Source organism: Strix uralensis, chromosome 26 (genome assembly GCF_047716275.1).
Source record: "Strix uralensis isolate ZFMK-TIS-50842 chromosome 26, bStrUra1, whole genome shotgun sequence".
Lineage (NCBI taxonomy): Eukaryota > Metazoa > Chordata > Aves > Strigiformes > Strigidae > Strix > Strix uralensis.
Window position 1 is genome coordinate 6,204,184 of NC_133997.1, and position 27,698 is coordinate 6,231,881.

Genomic DNA, 27,698 nt, shown 5'->3' on the forward strand with positions numbered 1-27,698 from the left:
TGAATTCAGGAGGCCAGGACCAGGGTGGGACTCCAGCGTCAGTGGTTGAGGGCTGTAGTGCCATGGATGGAGGGTGCCTCAGCCACGCACCTCCTGGATATCACCCATAAACCCTCAAGTTTAGGGAAACCTGGTGTGTCCAGCACTACCTGCCTGTTGCCTGCAGGAATTCAGGGATGAACTTGTCTCCGTGGCAAACTGCTGCTCCATGCAGCGTGCCCAGCTGCTCACATGCACAATCTGCAACCTGCCTTAGCCAGGTGTCTTCCCCCAGTCCTAGAAGCACCCAACCCTTGGGTTGGAGAGCAGATTCGGTGCCCCCCATGCCGCAGCCAGCCGGCTCCCAGCACTGCAGGGCTTTGAGGTGCCCTTTACCAGAACATCTTGCAAAGGGTTTCAGGGTGACTGTACCAGAACGAGCGTTTCTCTCCCCGGTTTGGTGCAGAGACCCACGGCTGCAAGGACACCCTGGCACCCAGCCCGGCCCTGGCAGCTGCTCCAGGTCCACCCATGTGCTGGTGTCGTGTCAAAGTGACCACAGTAAACACTTCTCTTCCTGTTGCTGCAGCATCGTGTAAGCACAGATATAAAAACATTCCTTAATTCTGTTTCTCTGCAGGGAGATTTGAGGCGTAGACCATCCTCCTGCGAGCCCTCGCAGCCCGGCTGAGGCAGAGGAAAACAAGGCAGTCAGCACTGCTGCTGAAGCTCAAGGGTGAGATTGCAAAGCGATTAAAATCCTCTCTCCGGGAGAAAGAAGCTGGCAGGAACAGAGCAGCCATGCACTGCACAAAACCAACCGCACCACGTGTCTGGGCTGGACTTTGTTTGGATGCTGGGTTTTGATATTATTTTTTTTCTGCTTCTTCCCTAGGGCCTCTTCGCCTGCCCTTGGAGGGAAGCAGCGCCCATGAGTGCAGGGAAACCAAAACAAGCTCCTGCCCGTCTGATGCCAACGTGGGCGGTGAGTTTGCTGGGCTTGAGGATGGCTCCTCCAGGCTTCCAGCTGGGAAAGAACTGCTTCGTGTCATGCTCCGCTTCAGTCCTGCATCTCCCCAGACTCTGAAAACACTGGAGCCTGGTGATTTCCTTAAGGGTGCCCAAAAGAGCACAGCAGAGCTGCTGTGCACAGGATTAAAGTGTTTTCCTTTGGGGAGCTCAGCTGCCCCCTTAGCCCTGGGGATCTGTGCTGCAGGTTTCCAAGGTCAGGAACATGTGCAGAAGCTCAGGAAGAATCACCCAGGCAGAGTATTAGAAAATATCCCAGTTTATTAGAGCGTCTCCACTTCATATAGAGTTTTACAAAAGGATGTATTTACAGGCAAGGAGGGGGCTAACTAAACTCAACTGGAGTGTGCTCTTCTAGGGCAAAGAACAGGCTACACAGAAAAAAAGAAATCAGATCGGCACATTCACAAGTCACATTGTTGCATTTTTTTCTTTACAAAAGTAAGAAGGGTGTAAGACTGGTGTCTGGCACAGCAAAGCCGTGGTGTCGCTGGCAGGAGACGAACTCCAGGCCCACATTCAGTGCAGCCCTCCTGCTCCTCGCAGCCAGGAAGGGGAAGTCACCGAGCGCAGCGCAGCTCCCGGCAGCGTCGGCTAAACCCCAGCATAGCGTTAAGGCACGTTGTGGTAACGTTTCAGCCAGGCTTCTCTCCTCCAGCCCCACCGCCCTGGACTCATGGGACAGAGGACGGAAGGAGGAGACTGTGGTGCAGGGCCACACGCAGGGAGGGAGCCTGAAGGGGATCCCCTCAAATCAGGGTAAGAACTTCTTTCCTCCCCGCCCCACCACACTGAAGACCAGAGCTAGGGCTGCAGACAGCAGTTTGAAAACAAATGGAGATAGAAAATACATTCTGAAAGCTTGGTTTTGAATCTGTCCCCATAAAGTTTGTGGTTTTTAGAGGCAAAGTGTTTGTCTTTTTTCTTTCAATTTAATTTTTAAGTTGATTTTTATGTCTCAAATGACTGGTCCTTCAAGTTGTCTACAGGAGTTTGAAAACAAATGGAGATTGAACCTGTCCCCATGAAGTTTGTGGGTTTTAGAGGCAAAGTGTTTGTCTTTTTTCCTTTCTTTCAATTTAATCTTTAAGTTGATTTTTATATATGTCTTGAATGACTGGTCCTTCAAGCTGTTTATGGGAGCTGCACTCACTTACCCACTAAAGGGAAATTTCTTACACTCCAAACATTGATTTTTAAGTTGAGAGGTGGGAACACTAAGGGCTAAACCACCAGCTCTGGCTGTTCAGTACGCACGGGGCGTCCCAGGCGCTCGCAGCGCGAGGTAGAGGGAGGGTTGAAGTTCACAGTAGCAGCTGCGCACTGCCGGGAGGGGAAATGCCAGTGCCCAGAGCCCCCACCCGGCTCCATGAGCTGTCCGTGTCCACGCGGGGACGAGCGCGGCCCTAGAGCCTCGTCTGCTGTTTGATCCAGTCTCGCAGGCTGGTGAGGCGGGTGTAGACTCCAGGCTTGTTTCTCTGGGCACAGCCATCACCCCAGCTCACCACGCCGGCCAGGAACATCCGACTGCTGGGCTCCACGCTGACCAGGGGGCCCCCGGAGTCTCCCTGCCCAGAAACCAACAGTAGCATTAGGACATCGCTCTAATGCAAAGCGATAAACAGAGTAAATCACAAAAACTAATTACTAACTCCACAGAATTGGGTTTGAGACTGAGTCAGTTGTCAGTACAAGCCCCTGAATCAAGAAAAAATGGAAAGAAATATTTAAGCATGGCCATAAGAGTCAAAGTCCCAGAATAAGGAGCTAAACAAACCTGAAAGGAGGGTGCAGAGAGATGGGGATGAGTCTCTTTAACCAAGGAACCAGCGGCAGGCCAAGAGGGAATGGCCTCAAGCTGCGCCAGGGCAGGGTCAGACTGGCTCTTAGGAAGGATTTCTTTGCAGAAGGGGTTGTTGGGCGTTGGAATGGGCTGCCCAGGGCAGGGGGGGAGTCCCCATCCCTGGAGGGGTTGAAGAGTCGGGTTGACCCAGCGCTGAGGGATCTGGTGGAGTTGGGAACGGTCAGGGTTAGGTTGGACTAGGTGATCTTCAAGGTCTTTTCCAACCTGGATGATTCTGTGATTCTGTAAACAAGTGGCCTGTCTTGCCAACTACAAACTGGAGCATGGTTGCACTGTTCTCCAACCTGGTGAGATGCTTTTGTTACTAAAAAGTCACACATTGCCACAATTTGCTGCTCATGCCCATTCCAATTTGTCCAGACTCTGAAAACACTGGAGCCTGGTGCTTCTCTTAAGGCTGCCCAAAAGAGCATGGTGCAGCTGCTGTGCGCGGGATGAAAGGGTTTTACTTTGGGGAGCTCAGCTGCCCCCTTAGCCCTGGGGATCTGTGCTGCAGGTTTCCAAGGTCAGGAACATGTGCAGAAGCTCAGGAAGAATCACCCAGGCAGAGTATTAGAAAATATCCCAGTTTATTAGAGTGTCTCCACTTCCTATTTGCAGTATATTCACTCATGGAAAGATGAGTGGAAGTGCCAGAATAAAAAGGGCTGAGCAAAGGGCCTGTCTTCCTAACTAAGGCTCCTCCTCCTAGCACTAAACCCGAGCGCTGGCCTACCTGGCAGGCGTCCACGCCACCCGTCAGGATCCCCACGCACATCATGCGCGGCGTGAGCTGGTCCGTCAGCAGCTCGTTGCAGATGGTCTGGTTGATGAGCCGGATTTCTGCTTTCTGCAAGATGGAGGCACCGCTGCCTGCGAGGAGGGAGGGAGGGGCAGCATTTTTGAGCAGCGTTGCACTTCGCTCGGGCTCCGCACAACCCACTAATACAGAAATCCCTATTGCTTTTTCCTAATAATATTTTTCCAGCAGGACTAAGACACCACCTTTGTGTGTTCCCAAGGAAATCTCATTTGATTCCAGTCTTGAGGCAAGCCTGTACATTAAAATTGTGTCCAGGCAGCCCCCGTTCTCCCTAAAGCCACACACAGCCCCAAATTCACAAGGCAATGGCAGCGCTCACCTCCTTCCGCAGTCGCTCCCCACCCGGTCACCCACAGGTCCTTGCCCACAGGGAAGTTGTGGGTGGCGTCGGGCAGGCAGATGGGCTGGACGACAGAGGAGAAGGTGACGGGGGTCTGCAGCTCCATCACGGCGATGTCGTAGTCGTAGGTGTAGTCGTTGAAGTAGGGGTGGGGGATGATCTGCTTGACTTTCCGGGTTTGCACGTTGTCGCCGTTGCGGTTGCCCTGGTTGGTCAGGCCCAGGTAGGCTGTCCACAGGCTGGGGTCTGAGTACCTGCATGGGGCATGAAACACAGGGCAGGGTGAGTCCACATCTCACAGACCACGTAGCTCATGATCTTAAACAGTTTCCTTGAGAAATGACTGAAAAAATTGGGTTTTTCCTATTCAAATGCTGGAAAATTTAGGCCACACCTCAATGACTGGGTTCAGTTTTGGGCCCCTCACTCCAAAAAGCCATTGAATGACTCGAGCGTGTCCAGAGAAGGGCAACGGAGCTGGTGCAGGGTCTGGAGCACAGGTCTGATGGGGAGCGGCTGAGGGAACTGGGGGGGTTTAGTCTGGAGAAGAGGAGGCTGAGGGGAGACCTCATGGCCCTCTACAACTCCCTGAAAGGAGGGTGCAGAGAGGGGGGATGAGTCTCTTGAGCCAAGGAACCAGCGGCAGGCCAAGAGGGAATGGCCTCAAGCTGCGGCAGGGCAGGGTCAGACTGGCTCTTAGGAAGGATTTCTTTGCAGAAGGGGTTGTTGGGCGTTGGAATGGGCTGCCCAGGGCAGGGGGGGAGTCCCCATCCCTGGAGGGGTTGAAGAGTCGGGTTGACCCAGCGCTGAGGGATCTGGTGGAGTTGGGAACGATCAGGGTGAGGTTCATGGTTGGACTGGAGGATCTTCAAGGGCTTTTCCAACTGAGATGATTCTAGGATTCTGTGACAATGGAAGCACCACCACGGGGGTGTCCCCGAGGCAGCTCCTGCCTACCTGATGCCCTGCAGCTGCAGGAAGCAGTGCGCCGCCGACACCAGCCAGCTCCCCGAGATCAGCGAGGCCCCGCAGATGTGGCCCTGGCCCTTGACGTGGAGGCTGACCTGCCACGGCCACTCTCCCACGTCCGAGTCCTGCCCGCCGACGATCCGCGACTTCCTTGTGTAGGAGCGGATCCCGCAGTCTGGGGGGGAAGGAGAAGGGGCACTTGGTTACTCCCAGTCCCGCTCACCACCTCCCCTGTGTTCCTCTGGGATGTCTCCTACAGCACAAGTGCCCCATTACCCACATCAGGGATGGCAAAAATGTGAAATTTGCTAAAATATTTACCAGCCAAGTCTGTAAAGATGCAGACAAACCCCTGTATTATCTGTGTAAGCCCTCTTGAGCAACACAGACATGCTGCAAACTGCTAAAGAACATGGCTTGGGTATTTTTAGATCAAGCTATCGTGCAGAAAAAAACCTCCGCCACACTCAGGTGTTTCTCTTAGAGGCCCAGCCGGGAAATCCGCGTCCCTCCTTCCCCAGGGTACTCACTGCAGTTGTCCTCATCTGAATTGTCTTCGCAGTCCTGCTCCCCGTCGCACTCCGGGTTCTGTTTGCTGATGCAGTGCCCGCTGCGGCACTTGTACGTGTACTCCTTGCAGGGGACCGTTGCGCGGGCCGCTGCGGGCAAAAAGGAGCCGGCTCAGCCCCATTTCGGGGAGATCGCGCCCTTCCCCTCTTCTACCCCTCCCCAGGACGCTGCCACCCCGTGAAAAAATGCACGAGATTCCCCAAGAGGGGAGGAGCCCCCCCGCAGCCCGTCCTCACCGCAGCCGCCCTCGTCGCTGCCGTCGCCGCAGTCGTCCTTGCCGTCGCACTTGTGCGCGTTGGGGACGCACTTCCCGCTGTCGCACTTGAAGCTGTCGGCGGCGCAGCCTGGGGAAGAGAGCAGCTCCTGAGCCGTCCCTCCGACACACGGCTGCGTCCCCCTCCCTTCCCCCCCCCGAGACAAAGCTACAACACACCAACCCCCATTTCCTGCGTCCCCGCTCTTCTCTAACCTGCCCACCACCACGGATTGATGCCGCCCTTTCACAGAGTCATTCAGGTTGGAAAAGACCCTTGGGATATCGAGTCCAACCCTCAGCCCGACTCTACAAAGTTCTCCCCTACCCCACATCCCCCAACAGCTCATCCAAACAGCCCTTAAACACATCCAGGGATGGTGACTCCACCCCCTCCCTGGGCAGCCTATTCCACTCTCTGACCACTCTTTCTGGGAAAAAGTTTTTCCTCATGCCCAGTCTGAACCTCCCCTGTTGCAGTTTAAAGCCGTTCCCTCTTGTTCTGTCACTAATCCCCTGTGAGAAGAGACCAGCACCAACCTCTCTACAACGTCCTTTCAGGGAGCTGTAGAGAGTGATGAGGTCTCCCCTCACCTTCTCCTCCTCACACTGAACAGTCCCAGCTCCTTCAATCGCTCCTCACAGGATTTATTCTCCAGGCCCTTCCCCAGCCTCGTTGCCCTCCTCTGCCCTCGCTCCAGCACCTCTAGATCTCTCTCGTATTGAGGTGCCCAAAACTGGACACAACACTCCAGGTGTGGCCTCACCACTGCAGAGCACAGGGGGACTATCACCTCCCTACTTCTGCTGGTCACACTATTTCTAACACAAGCCAGGATGCCGTTGGCTTTCTTGGCCACCTGGGCACACTGCTGGCTCGTGTTCAGCTGCTTGTCAATGAGAACCTCCAGATCCTTCTCTTCCAGACAGCTCCAGCCACACCTCCCCAGGCCTGTAGCCATGCAGGGGGTTGTTGTGGCCCAAGTGCAGGACCTGGCACTTGGCCTTGTTGAAGCCCATCCCGTTGATGTTGGCCACTGATCCAACCTATCCAAGTCTCTCTGTAGAGCCTCCCTATCTTACCTATCTTTCTCTCCCCCAACCCCACGTTTCCTACACCTCTGCTCATCCTCATTTCTCTCCTCCCAGCTCTTCTGTGGGCTCGAGGAAGCTGCACCAGGCGAGGCCTTTTGGGTTCCTTGCCCCTGTGTTTCCAGCCCGGCACTTGCCTCCCTCCACGCCTCGGTTGCCCCCTTTGCCTTGCTGAAGCCCTTGGGGTGAGTGACTTACTGCACTGCAGCTCGTCGCTGTTGTCGCCGCAGTCGTTGACGTTGTCACAGACCCAGAACTTGGGCTTGCACCAGCCGTTCTGGCATCTGAACTGCTGGTCCGTACAGGCTGAAAAGGGAGAGCCAGAAATCAGGGTCCAAAGGCACCGGTGGAGTCACCGGCGACCCGTCCGCCGCTGGGCAGCTCTCCCTGCGGGCGTGCAAGGGCACCAGAAAACACCACGACAGCCTGGGGCCATGCACGCAAATACCTAACGCACTCAGGCTATAGCACAGTATTTCCATTGTTCTGGAGAAAAAATAACTATTCAGAGTGCTGTAACGTCTGAGGGAGTTAAGGCTGAGGCTGATATTACAGCCAGGGGCAACCACTTGAGGAAAATTGCTACAGCCTGTGGGAAAGCACCTGAGATACCCCGATCACGGCGCTGGCAGCCAGGCCAGCAGCACGCTCTTCCTCAGAAAACAGCCCCTTATCTGCAAATGAGATCCCAAACCAGGGGATCCCATCCTCTCTAATTAATTTCAGACCCTGGACAATAATGATATCGACGAGAGAGCTCTGCTAATCCAAGAAGGAAACTTGTTGCACAAAGAAGCGACTCCTGTGTATCTCTCTGGTCCTCCTCTGCAATGCCTGCCCAGTTTGGTAACAAAATACATCCCTTTTACAGAATCCCAGAATCATCTCGGTTGGAAAAGACCTTGAAGCTCCTCCAGTCCAACCATGAACCTCACCCTGACCGTTCCCAACTCCACCAGATCCCTCAGCGCTGGGTCAACCCGACTCTTCAACCCCTCCAGGGATGGGGACTCCCCCCCTGCCCTGGGCAGCCCATTCCAACGCCCAACAACCCCTTCTGCAAAGAAATCCTTCCTAAGAGCCAGTCTGACCCTGCCCTGGCGCAGCTTGAGGCCATTCCCTCTTGTCCTGGCGCTGGTTCCTTGGCTCAAGAGACTCATCCCCCCTCTCTGCACCCTCCTTTCAGGGAGTTGGAGAGGGCCAGGAGGTCTCCCCTCAGCCTCCTCTTCTCCACACTAAACCCCCCCAGTTCCCTCAGCCACTCCCCATCAGACCTGTGCTCCAGACCCGTTACACCACCCAGCTCAGTCCAACCCAGGAAGATTAAACAAAAAAACACATTCCCAGCTGGGAGGGACTGGAGAAGGAGGGAGATTCCACTGGGAGAGGGCTGGATTAGCAGGAACTCCCGGCTCCTACACTGGGAAAGGATCCCAAATCGATGCCCACCCCGAGCACCTCTCACTGCAGCCCGGAGGAGCGAGGCAGAGTGGGCGAGCAGGAGGACAAGACTTACTGCAGGATCTCTCGTCGCTGCCGTCTACGCAGTCCAGCCACCCGTCGCAGCGCATGCTTCTGTCGATGCAGCGGCCGGTGTTGCAGGTAAATTTGCCAGGGCAGGCTTAGAGGGGAGAAAGGGGATCAAACGACGTGTCAGCCTGCCAGCTGTCCCCTCTATGTCCCTTCCCCAAAGCATTCAACGTCCCCTGGGCCTGTCCAGCACTAGAAACACCCTTTTCCTCAGAACAGAGCAGGAATACAAGGAGGTTTGCAGGAAAATAAAAAGACAGCTTCCCAATTTCCAGGGCAGCGTAAGCGCAGAGGAGGGACAGCCTCCAGCCCTCGGTTCCCCCCACAGCCTCAGGGTTTCAACTCACGATCGCTGGAGTCGTAGGACAGGTACTCGGCCAAGAAGCCAGTGTCTGTGTAGGACTGGTCTGAGTGGAACCGGACCTCTATTTTGTTGGTAGTACTGGCCACCACAAACTGGGGACGCTCCCCACAGTACCTGCAGGGAGAGAGAGCAAAGATGGAGAGCAGCACTGAGCAGACCTTCCTCCATCCCTGAGCTCCCCATCATGGTCCCTTCACACCCCCGGAGAGCTCAGGGTGCAGGAGAACAGAGAGCAGGCCACAGACTGATGGACCTCAAGGGCCACACACAGGAGCTGAATTTTGCTGCTGTTGGCAGAAGGTTTGAGCCAGCTGCAAACACCCAAGTTGTGACCTTGGAAACGACTGGGAGTGAGTTTGTCCAAATCCCTGCCCGACACAGTGACATCTGATCTCAGATCCACCGCATCTCTGGATCTGTGGAGCCTCTAAAGCCGCAGGATCCCGTCCCACCCCAGGCTGGAAGGAAGTTTCCTTCCAGAAGGGGTTGTTGGGCGTTGGAATGGGCTGCCCAGGGCAGGGGGGGAGTCCCCATCCCTGGAGGGGTTGAAGAGTCGGGTTGACCCAGCGCTGAGGGATCTGGTGGAGTTGGGAACGGTCAGGGTGAGGTTCATGGTTGGGCTGGAGGATCTTCAAGGGCTTTTCCAACCCAGATGATTCTGTGAATCACTTGCCCAAGGACTGCTGCGGGAACTAGCCAGGGCCATAGATGTGACTGTGCTAACTTTGAAACCCCCTCTCTTTGAGGAACGGTCAGCTCCTTGCCCAAAACGTTGTGAAACAACACTGCTCACTTCCCCTGCGCAGCACCAAGTTGTCTTTTCGGCTCAGCTGCCATTAGGTTGTGTAATAGCAAACGGTGAATGTAACTTAAATGCATCACAGAACACAACGCAATTACCCTGACAATGGCCTCTCGCAGGGCCGAAGCCGCGGGTCAGACAGTGCCTGACACCCACCTCGTGCCGTTGATCTGCACGTAGTCCTTGGTGCAGGAGCTGACCGGGATCCCCGGCTCCAGCACAAAGAACATGTTGAAACGCACCTTCACGTTCTTCTTCGAGGGGACCTGCAAAAGGAAGCGGAGTCAGTGGCACGTTGTTTTCTGGAGCACAGAAAATGGGAAGAAGTTTTGTGGGAAAAGGGGTTGGGAGGAGGATAGAAGGTAACTGAAGGAAGTCCAGCGGAAAAAGAAACACCCTCCTGAAAAGCCATCATGGTTCACACCGTCATTTAGAGAGTTGCTTGGCTTGCTGAGCCCAGAATCCCAGCGCAAACGAGCACACGGAGCAGGGCTTGAAGCCAGACCTGTCAGCAGTGCCTGTTCTCCCAGGGCAGACTGTTTCCCCTGCCAGTTCTGGGAGTTCCCAGTTTTGGGACTGGCCTGTCCCAAAGCCCACGTGCTTTTTGTGTAAAGCTACAGTTATCGGGGGCTACGATAAATGTCACGCGGGGTTCAGGCCTCTCACAGCCTCTTCTGCCTCTGGCACCAGCTCCTAAAGCCTCCCTCCAGTCATGCCAGACCGTCCCGTGTAACGAAGTGTATTTGACGGACTAATTAAGGCAAAGAGAGGACCTCGTCTCACCTCTATGTTCCAGACACAGTCCGTGGCTGGGGGATAGTGTGCCGGGTAATAGGGAGTCGTGAAGGTGCCACTCTCTGCTTTTAGAGTCCCACCGCAGACTGGAAGATAAGCAGGAAGATGAAAGCTGGTTAGAGATCCAAAGAGACGTGGTTTGCCCAAGCCTTAGACGGCTATCGCCCGAGGCAGGAAGGGAGGCAGATGATAACAAGGTTAAGTTGATCTCTGGAGAGAGCAGCTCTGCTCCAAGGCTTGGAGAGAACCCAGGAGATCAATTAGGTGCTTCCTGCATACATCAATCTGCATGTTTAATCCACCATCATTCTTACTTTGCCCTCCTCAGGGGACATCATTACAGCAGCCAAGAGCACCGTGGGCAAGGCAAGCTCCAAGAGCCATGATGGGACCTGCTTGCACATCTCCTGGCCCTGGAAACAGCCCTGGCAAACTGCCCATGGCAGGGAGAGGTGGGGGGGAAGCGGGACAAGGCCTCAGCTCACCTTTCATCTTGGGGAGCTGGAAGAACTCAGCCTTAAAGCCGGGGAATCTCCCCTCCTTGTTGGTAACCAGCGTGACAAGCATGACGTTCTGGGAGGATAGGAAGGTCAGGTTGTAGGAAGGGGCGTAATTCCCGCAGAGCCTAGGAAGTAAAGGACAAAATCCGTTAGCCACAGAGAGCCTCCAGCAGCACAGATCACCTCTGAGCAGGGACAGGAGCTCAGTTACCAGCAGGACTTCTCAGTGTCACCCTGTCACCTCAAGCCAGGACTCGGTGCCATACAGGAAGCTAACGGGGATGCTCACCTGACCAAAGCGTGGGGCTCCACAGGGCTCAGGGAGTTGTACACCTTGATGTAGTCGCTGTCGTCTGTGCACTGCTCCAGCTCCAGCGTCTTGAAGGTCAGGCTGATAATGGAGTTGGCATCTGCCCTCAGCGCCCAGTAGCAGAGCGCATTGTTGGGGTACGGGCTGTTGGGGAAGCCCGGCGTGGTGAAACTGGTGATCTCCCCTTCCTTGGCGTGGAGGGCAAACACGCAGCTATCTGCCCAGGAGAGCAGGGAAGAGTTAATGAGGCAAACGAGGAGGTTCTGCCCTGCCTTTCCCTGGGATGGGGAGTTCAAGCCCCTCGCAGGGAGCATCCTTGCTTATCTCCCCCTGCCTCCAAGGTGGGGAAGCCAAGGCCACCCACCACTGCTAGGTTGGTGCCACAGTCTGGCCGACCCCAAACCAGCTCCCAGCAGCACGTGGAGGTGCACACATGGCACCTCTGCTCATCCCTGGAGGGGTTGAAGAGTCAGGTTGACCCAGTTCTGAGGGATCTGGTGTAGCTGGGAACGGTCAGTGTGAGGTTAATGGTTGGACTGGAGGATCTACAAGGTCTTTTCCAACTGAGATGATTCTGGGATTCTGTGATACTCAGGCTCTTCCTCACCCCGCAAGGGAAACTGCCACCCCAAAGAGGTCTGGGGATGCACAGAGGCTGAAGAACAACTGTACTTACTGTCCCGAGCGGAGTTAGCTATGCTGGGGTCGGCAGCTGCAGGAAAAAACAGAGGAGATGTCATCTTTGGGCTGCGGAAAGTCCCTGGGCACAAAGCTGAGGAGGTCCCTGGGATTTGGCCGTGCTGGTGGGGTTTCTCCCTGCCCCAAGCTGGCCAGGGAGAGGCTCCCCAGAGCCGGGAGATGGAGCTTTTCCTCTGCAGGAGGGAGGATTCAGCCCTGTCCCTCCTCAGACGGGCTCAGGGGAGAACACAGAGTGCTCGAGCGAAGGGGAGCGGGTCCGATGCAGCGTCCCCCCTCAAGGCAGCTCTGTGAAAGCGGGGTCCTTCCGCTTGCCCTTAAAGCCATCCCCGCTGCCGAAGGCACCCAAGGGAGGGCTGTGTCCCCGCCCCAGCCCCACCGCAGAGGCCCAGGGACGACGGAGCCAGCACTCACGGAAAGCGACGACCGACTCCACCTTCAGCATGGGGTTTCGCAGGCGGGGGTTCCACCTCTGGGCCAGGCTCTGCTTGTCCGCCATCGCCCTGTCCAGACTCTCCTCCCGGTACTTGGGGACGAGGAACTCTGACCAGTAGTAGGCAATGACACTGCCCTCGCTGCAGGGGAGGGCAAGGTTATGGGGTGAGGGCGAGGACAGACACGGGAGGGCTCAAGTATCAGTGGAAGAAGGGGCCAGGCTACTTGATGAGCCATTTTTGGAGGGTGGCCGCGGGGAAGGGAGAGTCTCAGTGATAAGTTAAGCAAACTGTGCCCAGCAAAAGCCCCCGCCAGCCCTTCTGAAGCTGCCAGGCACCACCTGCTGCAGTTCATAGGGCTCTACTGCACCATATCTTGATTTTTCCAAGACATCTCCCTCAGTGATGAGGACTGGCAGAAAACACTACACATTTTCAGGTCACTTTTCACTGCCCACCCTTTCCTGTGCCACTCAGGGTGACTACCAAGGTGCCCCCATCCCCAGCAGCCCGGGAATGGGGGTATATGGCTGTGTGACATCCCAGCATCGCCCTCCTCCACCCCCAGACAGGCCTCAGGCAGCACCTAACACTCACCTGAAGGCAGTTATCACTGTCTCTTTGTGGTAAGGGCCAATATCTGCATGATTCCTGTAGATCTCCTCCACCTGAAAGATTTGAGGAAGGTGTTCAGCACCTCTGGAAGCGAGGAGGGGGGAAAAGGCTAAAGACAGACAGAGCTTCAAGCCTGCTATGGAAAATCGGGGCACATACCCGGCATCCCTGGCTGCAGGAGTCTACAGGGCCCAAAGAGAGGAAGAGGGAGAGCTGAGAGTCCCAGAAGTGCCCAGACCTGCACACCACAGCCTGCTCTGACTCAGCTCACCCCGCTCTTCCCCGGGAAAAGCACAACGAATACCTGAGTCTGAGAGGAAGGGCAAGACCAGCCGCAGCTTCGGCACAGAGGGCAGACACCCTCCTGCCTCAGCTCCTGCCCCTGACTCAGCCACCAACCCTGGGGTTTGCCCTGGCAGCCTCCTGCGGCACACGCTGGCTTGCAGAGGCAGGGAGACGCTGTGGCACTAGGCTGGAGCTGTGACGCCAAGACCCAGCTTAAAGGCAGGCTCCTTGTGCCCAGCCCAGGGCATCACGGCGAGCAGGGAGAGCCGAGAGGAGCGAGAAAGCTCCAAGCAGCCTTACGTGCAAGATCCCTGTGGCAAGAGGAAAAACGTCCTGCCTGCAGGAGGAGGGATGCAAGAAACCTCTTACCGTGCTCTTCACCTTCTTGGCCAGCATGATGAACTCCGGTGAGCTGGAGTTCTCATAGGCATCAAGGAAGTCCCAGTTCAGGACCCGCAAGTGGCCATTGAAAAGCTTCTGGACGGCCACGTTCCTGTCTGGAAGGCAACAGGTCAGAGTTAGTAAGGGCAGGCAGGGCTGGGACCGTGGCACAGTAGGTCCCCAGAAGCAGTAAGGGGGTGGAAATGGTGTCCCCCCACTTCCTGGAGCCTCCCCCAAGCAAGATGGGATGACGAAGCTTCTCCCTGTGGATATGCTCCCGGGGTATCACCCTACATGCCCACCAGCCCTCATACTCACATTTGAAGTGCCAAACCAGGAGGCCAGTGACGAGGGAGATGAGGAAGAAAACAATGATCATGACAGTGACGACCACCTGCCGCTTCGGGCCGCGCTTCTCCATCTTCTTGGAGTTCATGGCAGGGAGGAACTCCACCCCTTCCTCCAGGTTGTTCATCTCCTAGGAGAGGAGGCAGGAGGTCCAACCACAAAAAAGGCTAGAGCAGAGCTCCCTGTCCACGGCAGCTCCCCAACACCAAGAGCACATGGCATGCCTCGGCGCTGGCGGCTCTGCAGCCACCCCACGGCCCGACAAACCCTGAAGGCTTTTGCTTTGCTTTTCTGCAACACACCTAATTCCTTTTTAGACCTAACATAAGGTCATCAGCTCAAGCAAACACAGGGGCGAGTCTACACACCCCCCCGTGACCACGGCAGGTCACAAGCCCACAACCTCCAAGATCTCTGCCTGCCGGCAGATGAAACTGCAGACAAAAATCCACCCCTACACAGCGCTTGCTGTGTGGCAGGTGTGTCACCCGCAGCTCGCGGGGCACAGCACGCTATGAATAGCATTCCTGTAAAGAAGAAACCGAGCTACTTCCTCCCTTTATACTTGTGTCTCTGTACATCTCCTGGGCCAACACAGTGTTCCTGCTGGGATTTCCCATTCAGCGCAAATACCGATTAAAAGAAAGAAACTAAAAAACTAAGATGAACACACAAGACCCCCCCACAGCCCGTGACCAGCCGGACTCAGGACAAGACGTGCTGGCAAAGGAAGAGCAGGAAGGAGGAACGATACCCGTAGCACTATCACCTCCCCACACCGGGCTGGGTGATGAAGAGGAAGGTCTCTATCGCAGCGCAGAGCCCTGCAGCAGCTGCAAAACCCTCGGTGCCCCGGGGTTTTGCTTTCTCGTGCCTCTGGCCTACCTGCCCTTGGACCTGCACCTCCAGCCTGGGGGGAAATGGCTGCAGCCCCAGATGTTTTCAGAGGCTGCCACGCAGCCCAGAGCATCCTCGGTACAGGCGGATGTTGGGGGGGGACCCAGATCTGCACCCACTACCCTGGCAGCTCCTCTCCTCCCCAGAGAGCAGACTGCATCTTCTGCTTTCTCCCTCTGCCTCCCTCACGTAGGGAGGGCTCCTTGCCTGCTGCAAACTGCCCAAACCGTGAGGATACCTCGACCTTCCCACTCACCGTCTGCCCGTTTAACCTTCTCCCGAGCATCTGGCAGCTTCCCGGGCAGCGGCACGGGGCTCTGGATGCCAGCAAGGACGCCACAACGCAAAGTGCCGACGAGCACAAATTCGCTGCGTTCAATCGCATTCCTGTGCTCCGGATACGGGAACCTCGTCCCCGCAAACGCGACGCCGGGTCAGATGCTGCCTGTCCTCTCTCAGCCCAGGGCTGACACAAACATACCCTAACCGGCTCGGCTTCATTTGATGAGAACGTCACAAGCCCCTAAAAGCCAGGAAAAACATCCAGTGAAGGGGACCCTGTCGACAGAGGGACCTTGGAGCCCCCTGTGCTCTCGCACAGACCCAGGCAACGCCCAGCTCCCATTTGCATCATTCCTCTGCTCCTTTTGCCCTTTTCTTCACCCAGTCTCTCCTCTCCTCCCACCCTCCACTCCTCACCAAAGCCTCTCCTCCCTGTGGTATTTGCCTGAGGCCCTTTACAAAAGAAAGGGACACGGCAGGCACCTTACCCTACATTTTTGTAAAGGACTAAGTTTAATCCTCTGCAAACACTTACTAGAAGGCCACCATGACCAGAGCAACCTACCAGCTTTCGCACCATCTTCTCTCAGAATAATCCGAGTTTATCATTTGACAGCTCTCCACTACAGCATGGGAAGGAAAGTTTTCACCCACTTGTGAGATTTACAGCCTAAGGGCCAGCAGAAAGAAACCAACTCTGAGGTGCCAGGCTGTTTCTGCCACCAACATCAAGCCGCCCCCAGAAGAAATGAAAGACCGAGCAGAGCCACAGGAGGACAATCCCATGGGGGAGGCTCTGATTCCCCCTTGGCTTCCACAATCATACAGGAAAAACTTGAAAACATAACCCCAAGGAAACTTCAAAGCAGAAGACACACAAAGTAAAGCTTAAATACATACAGACATCCTAAATCAAAGTCAAGATTGCCTGGAGTTTGATGCACCATCTTTGAAACAGCCATCGGTTTCCAAATCATGCAAGAAATACCCCCAAACCAGGTAAAGAGAAAAAAACAGCCTCAAATCTTGCAAGCATCTCCCTTCTCCCACCGTGGGGCTGCTTGCAGCGCCAAGCCTTCCCAGGACCTCCAATTCGTTGCTGCTGTTAGCAGAAAAAAAAAGTATTTAATTCTCTTCTAACATCCGCAGGAGCCTGTGGCAAGAAAACAACCTCCGGGGCTTAAATGATGTATCTGTTCCCACAGCAGCAGCTTTCCCAGACTGCTCGGGGTCAGCGAGGAAGAACCGCCTGCCCCCAGCTCACAGGGGGATGACGGCGTCTCTGTGTGCTCTGAGTAACAATTTTGGGGGACAAGCTGTTGAATCTTGGCCTTAATAACGTCCCTGGCAGGCTGAATTCATTCAGATGACATTTTTTTCCCTGAAAGAGGGATCACGCCGTAACGGTAGAGGGTGGTAGCAGCAGCAAAACAGCACAATGAAATCGGGGCTCCTCTGGCTAGAGCAAAGAAAACACTGTTTTCAAACAGTGCACCCTCCAGCTGCAGGTACCTTCAGCCCTCTGCAAAACTCCCCAAAATTCAGTTTCATCAAACTGCCAGAAAAAAAAATGAGGCTCAGCCACAAGCAGGAGATACTGCTGTACAAGGCCAGCCCGCACAAGACCATGGCTGACACATTTTAACATCCTCCTCGAGCTAAAGGTTGTGTCTTTGCAGAGAGAAAACTCTTAGAGGGGAACAACTAATCGGTGTGATTAAATCAGAAAGAAAACACAGCTCCCCTCCACCTCCAACACATGCAAATACGCTCCCCCGGCTGCAGCGTGACCAGAGGAAGTTGGGCAGGAAAACTCACCATCTGATCTTTCTTTAGACAATTTCTCTGCTCTCCTTGGAAAAAACGATGAAAGATCTTAAATCTGTGAGAGTTTACAGCACGCCTTTGTCAGTCTGTTCTTGCTCCAAAGCGGAGATTGCCGTGACACCCACAGCACCAAGAGAAATTCAAGGAGTGTGGGGACTCCAAGGAGGTTATTTTTGTTGCTACTCCTGTACAAGCTGCGTAAGCAGCCACTGACACTGTTACTCGCCAGAAGTTACCCAGTGATTAGAGGCAGATACGAGACTGGATCCAAAGAGGTTTCCCTCCCTGCCCTCTGTTTTGTATTCCAGATCTCACCCTCTCCCATCCTCGTGCCTTACGCACACCGTTACATTCCCCAGCCAGCCCTGACGCTGGTGTGAAGCTGCTTTGCAGAGCTGCCTCGTGTCACAGCCTGGGTCAGCCACGGCCATCCCTGCCAACTCTCTTCTCAAGACAAGGCGAAGGATCTGAAGCATCCCCCAAGCACTACAGGAATGCTGAATCAGGCTGTGCCGGGAAGGTTTCAGACGGGGCCCCGTGTCCTGACCTCTGAGTAAGAGGCTGAATCTTCCCTGCCCACACTCAGCACGAAAAGCACCCGTTTGACCTCAAGACCAGAGTTGTCTGTGCCCAAAGAACGTGGCTCAGCCTCCACTCTGCTGCACATCCCGCTCCTGCCCATTGGGGAAAAATACCTCCTCTGGGTGCTGGTCACCATCCTCTAAGCTGGGCAGAAACCAGGCGGCATCAAAAGCAAGACAGGCTCAAAAGATTATAGTTAAATCAAGCAAAAGACGACTGCAATTTTAATCTCCTTTAGGTAACGGTTCTGCACGTCTCCCTCGCAGGTACTGAACAGTCCATTGCAACAGCAGATGGGAACCAGAGAGGATCTGAACACACGTCCCGCTCTCACCTTGTCCATGATTCCCCGAGAAACCGTCTCTAGCCCAAAGTGACTCAAGGTCTGACTCTCTCGCCCTTCTCGAGGAAACTACTCCAATAAACATCATTAACAGCAAACCTTCCTTGATATTCTCTCCACCTTAGTCACAGGTTCAGGTACTTCCTCTTGCTCCTCCTCGCCGTCACCGTGGGGCTCCCCACGGCAGCATCGGAGGTTCCTGGTCGCAGCGTCAGCAGGGAAGCCACACGCCAGTCAAGTGAAAGGGCCAGAAAGACGTTGCCCCATTTCTTCCACGCCTCAGAGCACCGTCTCTACAAGGAAATCTGGAAAAGGAGCGTGGCGCAGACAGATTTATAAAGCGCTTGGAGGTCTCCTGCACGCAACTCCTCCGTGCAGAGAGCTCGGAGAGGAGTCCTGTGCGTAAGCAAACCTCCCCGCTCCTCCTCCGTAAGCCAGCCGCATGATGTATTTTTAGACAGCCAACCCTACTCTGCCAGACTGGACAAACCAGATGCAGAAGTGACTAATTCTGTCAGCAGGAAATTCAGCAGGCGCCCGGGGACGGTGGGAGCTGCCACAGTCAACTCTGAACTGGGGGTGCTTACCCGAAAGCGGAGATATCCTCCCACAACGGGGGGTGGCAGAAAGGCTGGGACGTGCCACAGATTGCTGCGACGCGTACAGAGAGGGTCTGTCTGGGGTCAGCATCTCCCACTGAGGCTGATTTCTGGCTTGTTTGGTGGTTCCAGCAAGGCAGCGTGATGTGTCCCGGGCAGCAAAAGCCCTCACTGCTCCCCTCTCCTCCCAGATAAATGCTCCATCTCCCACTCGGTTGGGGCTGGTTCAATGGACCCTGACCCAGGCGGACGGGGGGCTTGGCCATTAGTTTCACCCACCCCTTATCACCACTGATTAATCTGCTCATCCAGCACAAGGCAGCTGGGAGACTGAGCAGCTTCCCTTGGCATTTCTCACGCTCCAGGCTCGGCTGCTCAGAGCAGAAGTAAGAGCAGGTGTGTAACCAAGGCAGCCTCGCCGCAAAAGACCCACGGTCTGGCGCGAATGTACACGGCCAAGAAAAGGAACCTGCAAAACGCAAAGTCGGAGGTGGCCTGGGGAGGTCTCAGGTGAAGCAGAGTCATCGACTATGTGGTTAGACTCTTGCTGGGTAATGACACCCTGCAGATCCCAGCCTGTGTATCCAAGAGGCAATTCCCACCTCCCCTTTTCCAGCCACACCTGCCTCAGGTGGTGTTCAATGAAAACTAAAACAAATATCCCAGGAGCAATGAGAGGAATGAAATCCATCAACTCCTCAACCAGCTTAGGACACCGCCAGCAAGCCGGGCTCAGAGCTTGGGACACCCCAGCCTTTGAGATCAACAGGGTGGGCTTGTAGAGCACAGAAAGAGCCAAGACAGTTCTGTTTTCAAAACCTGAGGCTTCCCAGATCGTCCTGAAAGCCAACACCAGCTTTGTGGTGCTGGCACGAGGGGAAACAACCTGTTTCCCATAAGAAAAAAAAATAAATCTAAAAGCTGCTGACACATGGCGTGCACAGCGTACAACTCGCTTCACCCAAGTAGCTCAAGTGCAGCTACATAACCCTTGAGACCAACTCCTGCACTGACTCTTGCTGCAAACCCTGACACTCCTCCAGGAAGAGATCTGATAAGAATAATCTCATTTCTCTTCTCATTCTTGGTAAGAAACACATGGAAACAGCACGCATCAGAGCTAAGTTTCCGTAAAGCATATTCGTGCTGTGTTGCCTCAACACGGGCAGTAAAGCAGTGAAGAAACTGCCAGTGTGTTATTCTTCGTCTTCAGTTCCTTATTAAGGGCAATGACACTATAAAATGATGACATCAGAACCAACGAGGGAGTATGAAGCAGGAAATAAGGGCCACGGAGTCCTCCCAACTGTCTACCTTCCAGGCACAGAGGGCAAGAGCAATAGTGAAAGATACAAGTCACAAGTCACACACCTATTTCACACACCAGTTCCGAGCTCAATCCTCTACAGTATTCAGTCGTCTTGTGACCATCCTGAGTCATACGAGAAACCAAATTCCTTTAGGTTTATTACAGAAGAAACTGAAGTTAATGTTTGCCCAGGACAGCACGGGCTGGGCTTGCTGCCCCGCACCAGGCTTATCAGGGCAGTGTCATGGAACACAGCAGCTCAGAAAAAGCAACCACGCTTCTGATTGCGTTTCTGGTGGAGCAGAGACTTTTACATCTAAGTCTGAGCAATTCTGGGGGAGAAGTGGGAAATAAAGCTACCTTCCAGGCCTGATGCATGTAGCCACGAGCCATGAAATTCCTCCCTACAACACAGTTATATCCCAAGAGCAGAAGAGAAACACGCTGCAGATGCAAATAGCTTATTGAAAACACTCTTACATCTTTCCTGGTACAGACAGTACTGTCTGAGCAACAAAAACACCCTCCAGCAGCCCAACAAAACCAGCTGCGCTCCAGACCTCAGTGCAATGCTCCACGCTCATCACAACATTTCGCCCACGCTCTTCACCGATTCTTACAGTTCTGAGGTGGATCTGGCCCACGACATTTGTTTGGAGCCAAACACCAGCATCTCCAACCGGGCGAAGCCTTTGACTGGCAAACCTGTCCCTGCCAGCTGCTCCCTCCTCCTCCCCAGCCTATTGCCCGGGTCTCGCAGTTATCTGCCAGGCTGGCCCAGGCGGCCTTTGCGTGGACACGGCATCGCTACCCCCGGCAAGGAGAGAACCTTTGCCCTGATCCCTTCCCCGCAGCCAAGCCCTCAAAACCTCTCTCGCTGCTCCCTCAGTGGTTCTACAAAGTGATCTTTTGTTTGCTGAGCAAAGGTCTGGCGCACTCTCGATTGGCCTCAGCCTTTTTCTCATCGTGCCTTCCTTATCCCTGTTTGCCTTTGGCACCAACAGCAGCAAAACTGGCCCGAGCAGCAGCTCACCCACCAGCCACTACCCCAGAGAAAAGCCTTTCCGAGAAAGAGGAGCTGCTTCTCCTCACCGTGCCCAAGAGCTGTCGCTCTCTGCCCCAGGGGTAGATGTAGACACCGCAAAACAACTCACATTTGCTCCTCTGTCATATTTATAGGAAGCCAAGTCCAATGACAGTGGATCCATGAGGGACAAATTCCTCAGGCTGTTAACTGCCAGGAGGGCAGAGACCGTTTTCGGGGAAATCCCCCCAGATCAAATCAGCTCCTCTTGAACTGATGCAGGGGGAAAACTGATCCAGAACCAGGGGAAAAACCCTGGCACACCGCTGCCCCGGTGTGAAGGGACTCGCTCGGGCGCTCAGCCCTGCCATAAAGACACACCAGCGCTCAAACCTACCTTTTCTTTTTTTTTTTTTCCCCCAAGAGAATAGGCCGGGCAGGGAAGATCACGCTGCACACAACAGTGTCACCCCGACCCGTCCAGGGAACAAGGAGCTCGAGCTGTGTGGTACCAGAGGGAGCATCTCCTCCCCGCTCCCGGCAGTCACCGTGGCCCCGACACACGCAGGACAGCGGGGCTGGAGGCAAGGGGAAGTTTTTCTTGCTGTAGGCCAGCTTTCTGATGGATGCTGTAGCCCAGCTCCTTCGCCGCTGCCTGATAACAACCGCTAAAGCCAGGCCTCGGAGACCCACGCCAGACAGCCCGCAGGTGAGCTGGAAAGCGCTGCTGCCCTGCTTTAACCTAAAAGCCCGATTTTGAAACAGCAGTGTGGCACAGAACAGGCTCTGGAGGTGCAACCCACAAACACCAGTCCCTGCCCACCCCTCAGCCAGGACGACCTACACAAAAAGCCAAGACCACGGCTTAAGCTCGCTCAAGTTTCAAAGCAGACTGATAATGCATCAGTTAATTAACAAAACCCCAAAGCCCTCGGTTAAAGTCAGACCTTCTGACGGCTTGAACAGGTTTAGTTAGATCTGTTGCTAAACAACCCAGACCCATGCGCTGCAAACAGTTCACCTCCACGTAGCTGATCTTTACTCACATCCCCATGCCTAGTTTAAGCCAAAATCCAAACGGTCAGAGCGATGTTGGGCGCTGACATCGAGGCGGTCTAACGCCGGCACAGACTGCCGCATCGCCACGGGCGGGGATTTCCACTTTCCCAAAGCTGGTTTTAATTTTCCTGCTCCGCTGGGCTCTGCGGCGTCCCCCAGATGGCAGAGGGGGAGCGGGAATCTCCCCCACTTCCCGAGGGATCCGGAGCCACCCCGGCCACTCCTGACCTCGCTCAAAGGAACCGGAGCAAGTGGAGGATGAGGCAGCTCTGCGAAAGGCCGATGGGTTTTGGCAGAGCCCCGCCAGCCCCCCTGACCCCGGGGGGGCCGCTCTCACCTGCGGTTGGGCGCTGTACCTCATGCCCACCCCAGCGGCCATGGGGCCCGGCTCCATGGCGAGGGCGGCTGTCGCGCCGGCTCAGGCCGCCATGGCGCGGCTGCTCCTCGCCTCGGCACGGTGCCCGGCCCCTCCTCTCCGTGCTCCCGGCAGGTGCGGGAAGACGGAAACACCCCGCGGGTCCCCCGTGTCCGGCTGCCTCTCCCACTTCACAGGCGGCCGCGGGGAAAACGGAGGAAAACGTCGCGCCCGGAAAGCCGTGCCCAAAAGCCCCGCGTCATCCGTAGAGCCCCTTCTGCCATGTGCTTTGCTTTAGTAAACAAAACCAGAAAAATCTGTCTTTTATCAACACAAGCCACCCCACAGTCAGCAGGCAGGCTCGCTAGCACTCAAGTTTCTAGGGCAAAGCTTTATGTACCCAAAGTCTTACCCCTTCTCGAGTGACAACAGCTGTGAAACCCCGCTGCGAAGAGGGCACTCTCCAGCGAGCACGGGCACGGTAGCCCCAGGGACAAGCCCACTGTTCCCACAAACATTTGGTACGCTCAGGGGCTGCCAAAGCAAAATATACCCCTTTATCCCAGCCTGGAACCTGCTCTCAGCTAGGCTACAGCGCTTTAGGAAGGAGCCACCTCTTAGCAAAGAGAGGAGAGCAGATACAAAGTACAGCAGAAATCGCACGTGTATCTGGATTTGGCACTTGCAGATCAGCAACAGCTCCCGGGGAGTGCGTGGTCTGATATTAAACAGTGTCCCCGGAAAAAAAAAGGAGGGGCCAGTGGCGAAGCCCTGGGTTTGGAGAATGCTCTAACACAGGTTTGAAACTTTTAACGCCGAAATCTACATTCCCCACACAGTTTTAATCCATCATTTTTCCCTTCTCGGAAGGATGACTCCCCCCCGCCCCCCTCCAATATTTAAAATTTCTCATATTCAAGAGTAAGTCAAGATTAAAGACAGCTGAACCCCCAGCATCTTTCTTGGAAAGATTCTTCCCTTCTCCCTGTTAATGTGACAGTCTATACCAACACATGATACGCTGCTGACCTGCACCCCCCTTTCCACCAACTGCATCCAGCCCCGAAACTGATTTTTTTTTTTTCCACATCCGAACATTAAAATTTCCCAGAAAGCTGGTTTTGGTGTAAGAGGAGCTGCCCACCGCTTCGCACGCCGCAGGGAGATGCTGGGTTACCTTTGTTTCCCCCCTTGCTCTAAAATGACTCCTGCAGAGCGCAGGTTTTGTGTCCCTTTTTCAGGTGTGTCTCTGGGGGGGGGGAGGGAAAAAAAGAGGCGGTGCCAGGCCTCGGATCTGTTTTCTTTAGGTGGAAAATATAACAGAACTTCTGTTCTCTTACAGAAATACTACTGGAACTGCCTTCCCAGCTCCCTCATCTGAATCCCAGCCGCTGGCTGGGCCCCACACGGCAGGAAGTCTCTCTGGATTTAAGGTATTCCCCTGCCAGGGGTGGTTTTGTTAGTCAGCCTGCTCAACCTCCCCGGCTGGCTGATGGCAGGAGCTGCTCCCAGCTCGCCCGCCTATGCCCAGCCCTGCCCAGCGCTCTGGTTTTACAGCCACTCCCTACCTGGCTGAGTGCTGGAGCTCCAGCCTGACTTCATACCCGCTGCGACACAATGTATTTTAGGTATAAAGCAGCTAGTCCGAGCTGAATCTTTGTTACTGAAAATTTCTCCTCTTCAGCATATCAACTACTCTCCTCCAGGCAAACACCCTGGGATGTGGCTAATGAGGGCAAGACGCAGACTCACTCTTGGAGGCCTCAGGTGCCTCTTGCAAAGATCTCTTGGTTTCACAGAGAGCTGCGAACGCCCCGTGTTTCCTGGTGTTCAAGCCACCGGCGTTTTACAGCCTAATTCATTAGCCCAAGTGGCCCTTTGAAAAAGGGGATGTAATCACCGTGGGGGGAAAAAAGCAATACACGTGCTAAATATAAAATACTGTATAGCTGGGAGGCAGCTGGCGTAGAGCCTGAAACGACAGGATTCCCGTTTCTCTGCTGCTGAAGCTGAGTGGTTTATTCTGTGGCTGTGTTGCAGTCGCCAGGATAGATGAGGGCCCTCTTCCTGGGCGCTGTACGGTCCTGACACACCAAGCAGCAGCTCCCAGCAAGCAGCCAGCCACAGGTTTTTGTGGCGAGACATTTCCATGTGTCTCTCGAGACTGACAGAAGGATGCTGAGCCCAGCCAAGCCACCACGAAGATGTAACTGAAGCAGAAAGATCAAGCCACTTACCCACGTGCAGTCAGCAGCAAAGCCTCCGTTTCTTCCCGCTTTGATCAGTTCATTCAATAAAAGCTGTCACTCCTCCTCAGGTTGTCTCTTCGTCTCAGCGTGGCCACAACAGCATCGTGAGAGCAGCAAGTCGAGGTTTAACACGCCTTTAGGAGGGAGGAGAGCACTCAGCTTTAGGAGAACCGAGCCCGTCTTTGTCAGCGCTGCAGGCAAGTTGCAAGAGCTAAAACCGCCGTGAGCTTGGCCCCCAGGAGAGTCCCAGATGAGCGGGGGATTAGCTGCTGGAGCAGCAAACCCTGGCTGAACAGGCAGGAGACTTCAGCTCCCGGCCCTCGGAATGCCATCCATGTGGAAGGAGGGACAACGCCGCTGCTTACACCAGGGGATGAGTCTTCTGGGGGAGGCAGTTCCCAGGAATCCCAGCTCCGCTAAGGAGCACCAGCGAAGGGATTCAGAGACAAAGGGCTTTCCTCCCTGCAGTGTGGCTCACTGATTCTGTTCTCAGCGTGACTCCTAAATTCAAATTTCACCGACAGTGCCCTCCCACCCAGTTTCCTGCCAGACAACCCCGAAACCACCCCATCTCTGCAGCTAAAATGCTCAATCCGGTCCGACAACTTCGACAGCGATACAAAAGATATGGGGGAGAGATAAAACTCACAGGGTGTCCTGTTACTTTGCATTCCAAAGAGTAAATACAAGGGCTGATTCAGTGGGAGGAGAGGAGAACGTCATGCGGCAGCTCTGTGGTTTCCAGGTGAACCGGCCGGAGAGCAAAAGGTGGACACTGGGTCCCGCTGGGCTCTGCACAGGGACAGCTCTTCCTGCTTTCGGGCCTGAGGCAAACTGTCTTGGTATGATTCAGCCCCTCCACCTGTAACACAAGGAGGATAATTACTGACTTTGGAGAGTGGGACCTGTAAAAGTGCAGCGAGTTGCCCTCAACTGGCCACATGCTGCTTTGAGGCAGAGCAGGGAGGTGGTGCTACTTTCCCAAAGCTGTTCAAGGGTTAGTGTGTAATTTGGATGGGAATTTACCCTTTGATGTCACCTGCTCCTCTCAAGAGCTCTGGAGTGAGAGTCCTGCTCCCAAAACATGACTTTGGCAGGGATCACAAGCAGCTCTGCCCTCCTGAGATGATGAAAGCGGCCAGAACAAAGGGCACTAGTGACCAGCTCCATCCCGTGGATGATACGGGCGTGGGAGCAAGCAAAGGATGTGAGAGTATGAAACGAGAAAATCCACCCTCAGCCCTCCAACACGCCCCAGACAGCCCCAAGACCCGCTTTCTCAGTTAAGGGGGATGGTTTTTCGTGCCTCGGTTGCTACAGGTGCCAGCCCCCTGACAGCCGTGGGACTCCAAAGGGCTCCCAAAGCACTAGGAAACACCACCACAGGATGTAAACTTGCTCCCGGGACTGTACTGTTGGCTGGGTCTCTTTCTTAAGCTCTTCTGCTGCTCGTGAAAGCAGAGAACCCCTTTTCGTGAGCTCTGAATCAGCAACAGCCCTGTTTGCCAGCCCAACTGTAAGTACAGAGTGGACAGGCTTGATCGCCTGGTTTCTGGCACTGGGTACTTTGAAACCTGGCTGCACACTGGGGCACGCCCAAGATTCAAAGTCAGTTAAGGTCCTGCCTGCCTAACAAGCTGCAAATGTGTAAGCTGAGACCGTGGCTCAGCTGGGGAGATGCAGACAATGCGCTGGAATTGCCCATTTCTCTTTGTTTATTACAAACAAGTAGGGCTGACCCACGCTCACTGCCATGCCACCTTCTTTTCCACAGAAAATAGAAGTTCAGACTTTGTGTTGGTGTTACCTCAGCTGTTTAACAACCAAAACAAAAAAGAGGCAGCTTTTGACTTTTCACTTATTCCTCTTATCTCCCTCACGTTGTCGGTGCCGAGGTCAAAGGGATTTTTGCTGGTTTATGGTCCAACTCCTACTGTCTTTCCAACAGCTAATTGCCTGATGTTTTTCCAGCTATCCCTCTGGTGGGGTACGGCGAGGCTGCACAAGCTGTTAACGTGAAAAAAAGGAGGAAAACTGGCTGCGAACTTGCCCGCAGAGTTCAGCCTGACAGAGGTGAGAAGTGATACGTGCTCTCCTAGATGATGTTAGTCCTCTCTGGGATGAGGTGGCAGAGGCTGGGTGAAACATCAGACCTGCTCTAGTCCATCCTCCACCCCAAAAGCAGGATCGTTAATGTTTGGTAACTCGCCTCCTCTCAGGACAATCTGTTCTAGCATTAAGGTGTCCTTACTTCCTGGGAGCTTTTACAACATCCAACCAGATTTCCCTCACTGCATGAAAAATTGGTTAAGCTCTGCCTTGCTTCCCCATGGCTCTTCCAGCAATCCTCTGCAGCCCAGACGCTTGTTGCTGGCTCACAAGTACTTGTGGGGTAAGGGTTGTCCGTGGGCTGAAGGAGAGCCCTCAGATTCCTTCCACCAGATGGCAGGGAGATGCTGGGAGACCTGCCTCACCTTGCACTGCTGAGAGAAGGGACTACTTTTCTTGCAGAATCCATGAGCTGGGAACAGTGGTTCCCAAATAGGCGTTGCTCCCTGTGACACTTGACTTCTATAATAAAAAAAGCAGGAAAAACATAAGCAGGGATTAAATCCAGCCCTAATGCAAAGCCTGATCCTTCTTGCCAAAATTGTTAAGATCCAGGCACGTGGACGCAGTCGATGAAAGCTTTCTTCCTACTGGAAGGAGCTCCTGAGGTTGCTAACTCTTAACGAACACAGCACCCGTTCAACCTCCACTCACCTCCACAACACAAGCCAAAAAATAAAAATAGAATAAATCCCATCAACCAGGCACAAACCCAGCTTTCTAATTACAAAGGCCTCATCCCTCTGAACAGGGGCTCTCTCCCTTGCTCACAGCTACCTGAAAACACAGAGGAAGCTTTCCTGTTGCCCTTCAGAGGAATAGGGTGCTATTTTTGTGACAATGAAGCACTTGAGGCTTTTGGGGAAATCCTCAGCTTTGCACATTAACTCCTTCCCACCTGGCCAGCTGTCCTAGTGCATGTTTGGAACCACCACCCAGGTAAGTATATGATTTTTGGTAAGCTGCCAGCTTCCTGCTGTAAAAGGAGAAAGCTCTTAGACCGCTCTTTATTAAGATATTAATAATTGATAAATATAGTCTTATAGGTTTCATTGCTAGAATACAGGTGTTCGAAGAACAATACTGACAGTTCAATGCCAACACT

General features: G+C 54.4%; 1 protein-coding gene and 1 long non-coding RNA gene across 6 annotated transcripts; one reads left to right on the plus strand and one right to left on the minus strand.

The window, feature by feature from the left end:
* Positions 1 to 1,251: 1,251 nt before the first annotated feature.
* Positions 1,252 to 24,607, minus strand: ST14 (ST14 transmembrane serine protease matriptase). 5 transcript variants are annotated; one of them, XM_074851191.1, is made up of 19 exons: positions 24,473 to 24,607; positions 13,929 to 14,088; positions 13,599 to 13,726; positions 12,927 to 12,997; positions 12,310 to 12,470; positions 11,876 to 11,911; positions 11,179 to 11,416; positions 10,875 to 11,014; positions 10,378 to 10,475; positions 9,751 to 9,860; positions 8,776 to 8,906; positions 8,415 to 8,519; positions 7,097 to 7,204; positions 5,790 to 5,897; positions 5,514 to 5,642; positions 4,972 to 5,158; positions 3,994 to 4,268; positions 3,588 to 3,724; positions 1,252 to 2,576 (listed from the first exon to the last, which is right to left on the minus strand). In XM_074851191.1, the coding sequence occupies exons 2-19, from the start codon at positions 14,083 to 14,085 to the stop codon at positions 2,415 to 2,417; spliced, it is 2,481 nt and encodes an 826-aa protein (XP_074707292.1). In that variant the 5' UTR covers positions 14,086 to 14,088; positions 24,473 to 24,607; the 3' UTR covers positions 1,252 to 2,414. The 5 variants fall into 5 exon arrangements, with proteins under 5 accessions (XP_074707292.1, XP_074707289.1, XP_074707293.1 ...); XM_074851188.1 differs by lacking the exon at positions 24,473 to 24,607 and adding an exon at positions 22,218 to 22,433; XM_074851192.1 differs by lacking the exon at positions 24,473 to 24,607 and adding an exon at positions 21,868 to 21,894.
* On the plus strand, positions 21,250 to 26,967 carry LOC141935177 (uncharacterized). Its single transcript, XR_012626499.1, has 3 exons — positions 21,250 to 21,530; positions 23,578 to 23,668; positions 26,456 to 26,967. It is a non-coding gene; the product is annotated as an uncharacterized LOC141935177 (long non-coding RNA).
* The last annotated feature ends 731 nt before the right edge of the window (positions 26,968 to 27,698 follow it).

Excerpts from the sequence above, each read along its gene's own strand:
- ST14 (XM_074851188.1), bottom strand. The coding sequence starts at position 22,274 with ATGGAGCCGGGCCCCATGGCCGCTGGGGTGGGCATGAGGTACAGCGCC. Across the intron at positions 11,912-12,309 it reads GGAGTCGGTCGTCGCTTTCC|CTGCCGACCCCAGCATAGCT; the intron begins GTGAGTGCTGGC and ends TTTTTCCTGCAG. Across the intron at positions 10,476-10,874 it reads CCAGCTCCCCAAGATGAAAG|TCTGCGGTGGGACTCTAAAA; the intron begins GTGAGCTGAGGC and ends CTTATCTTCCAG.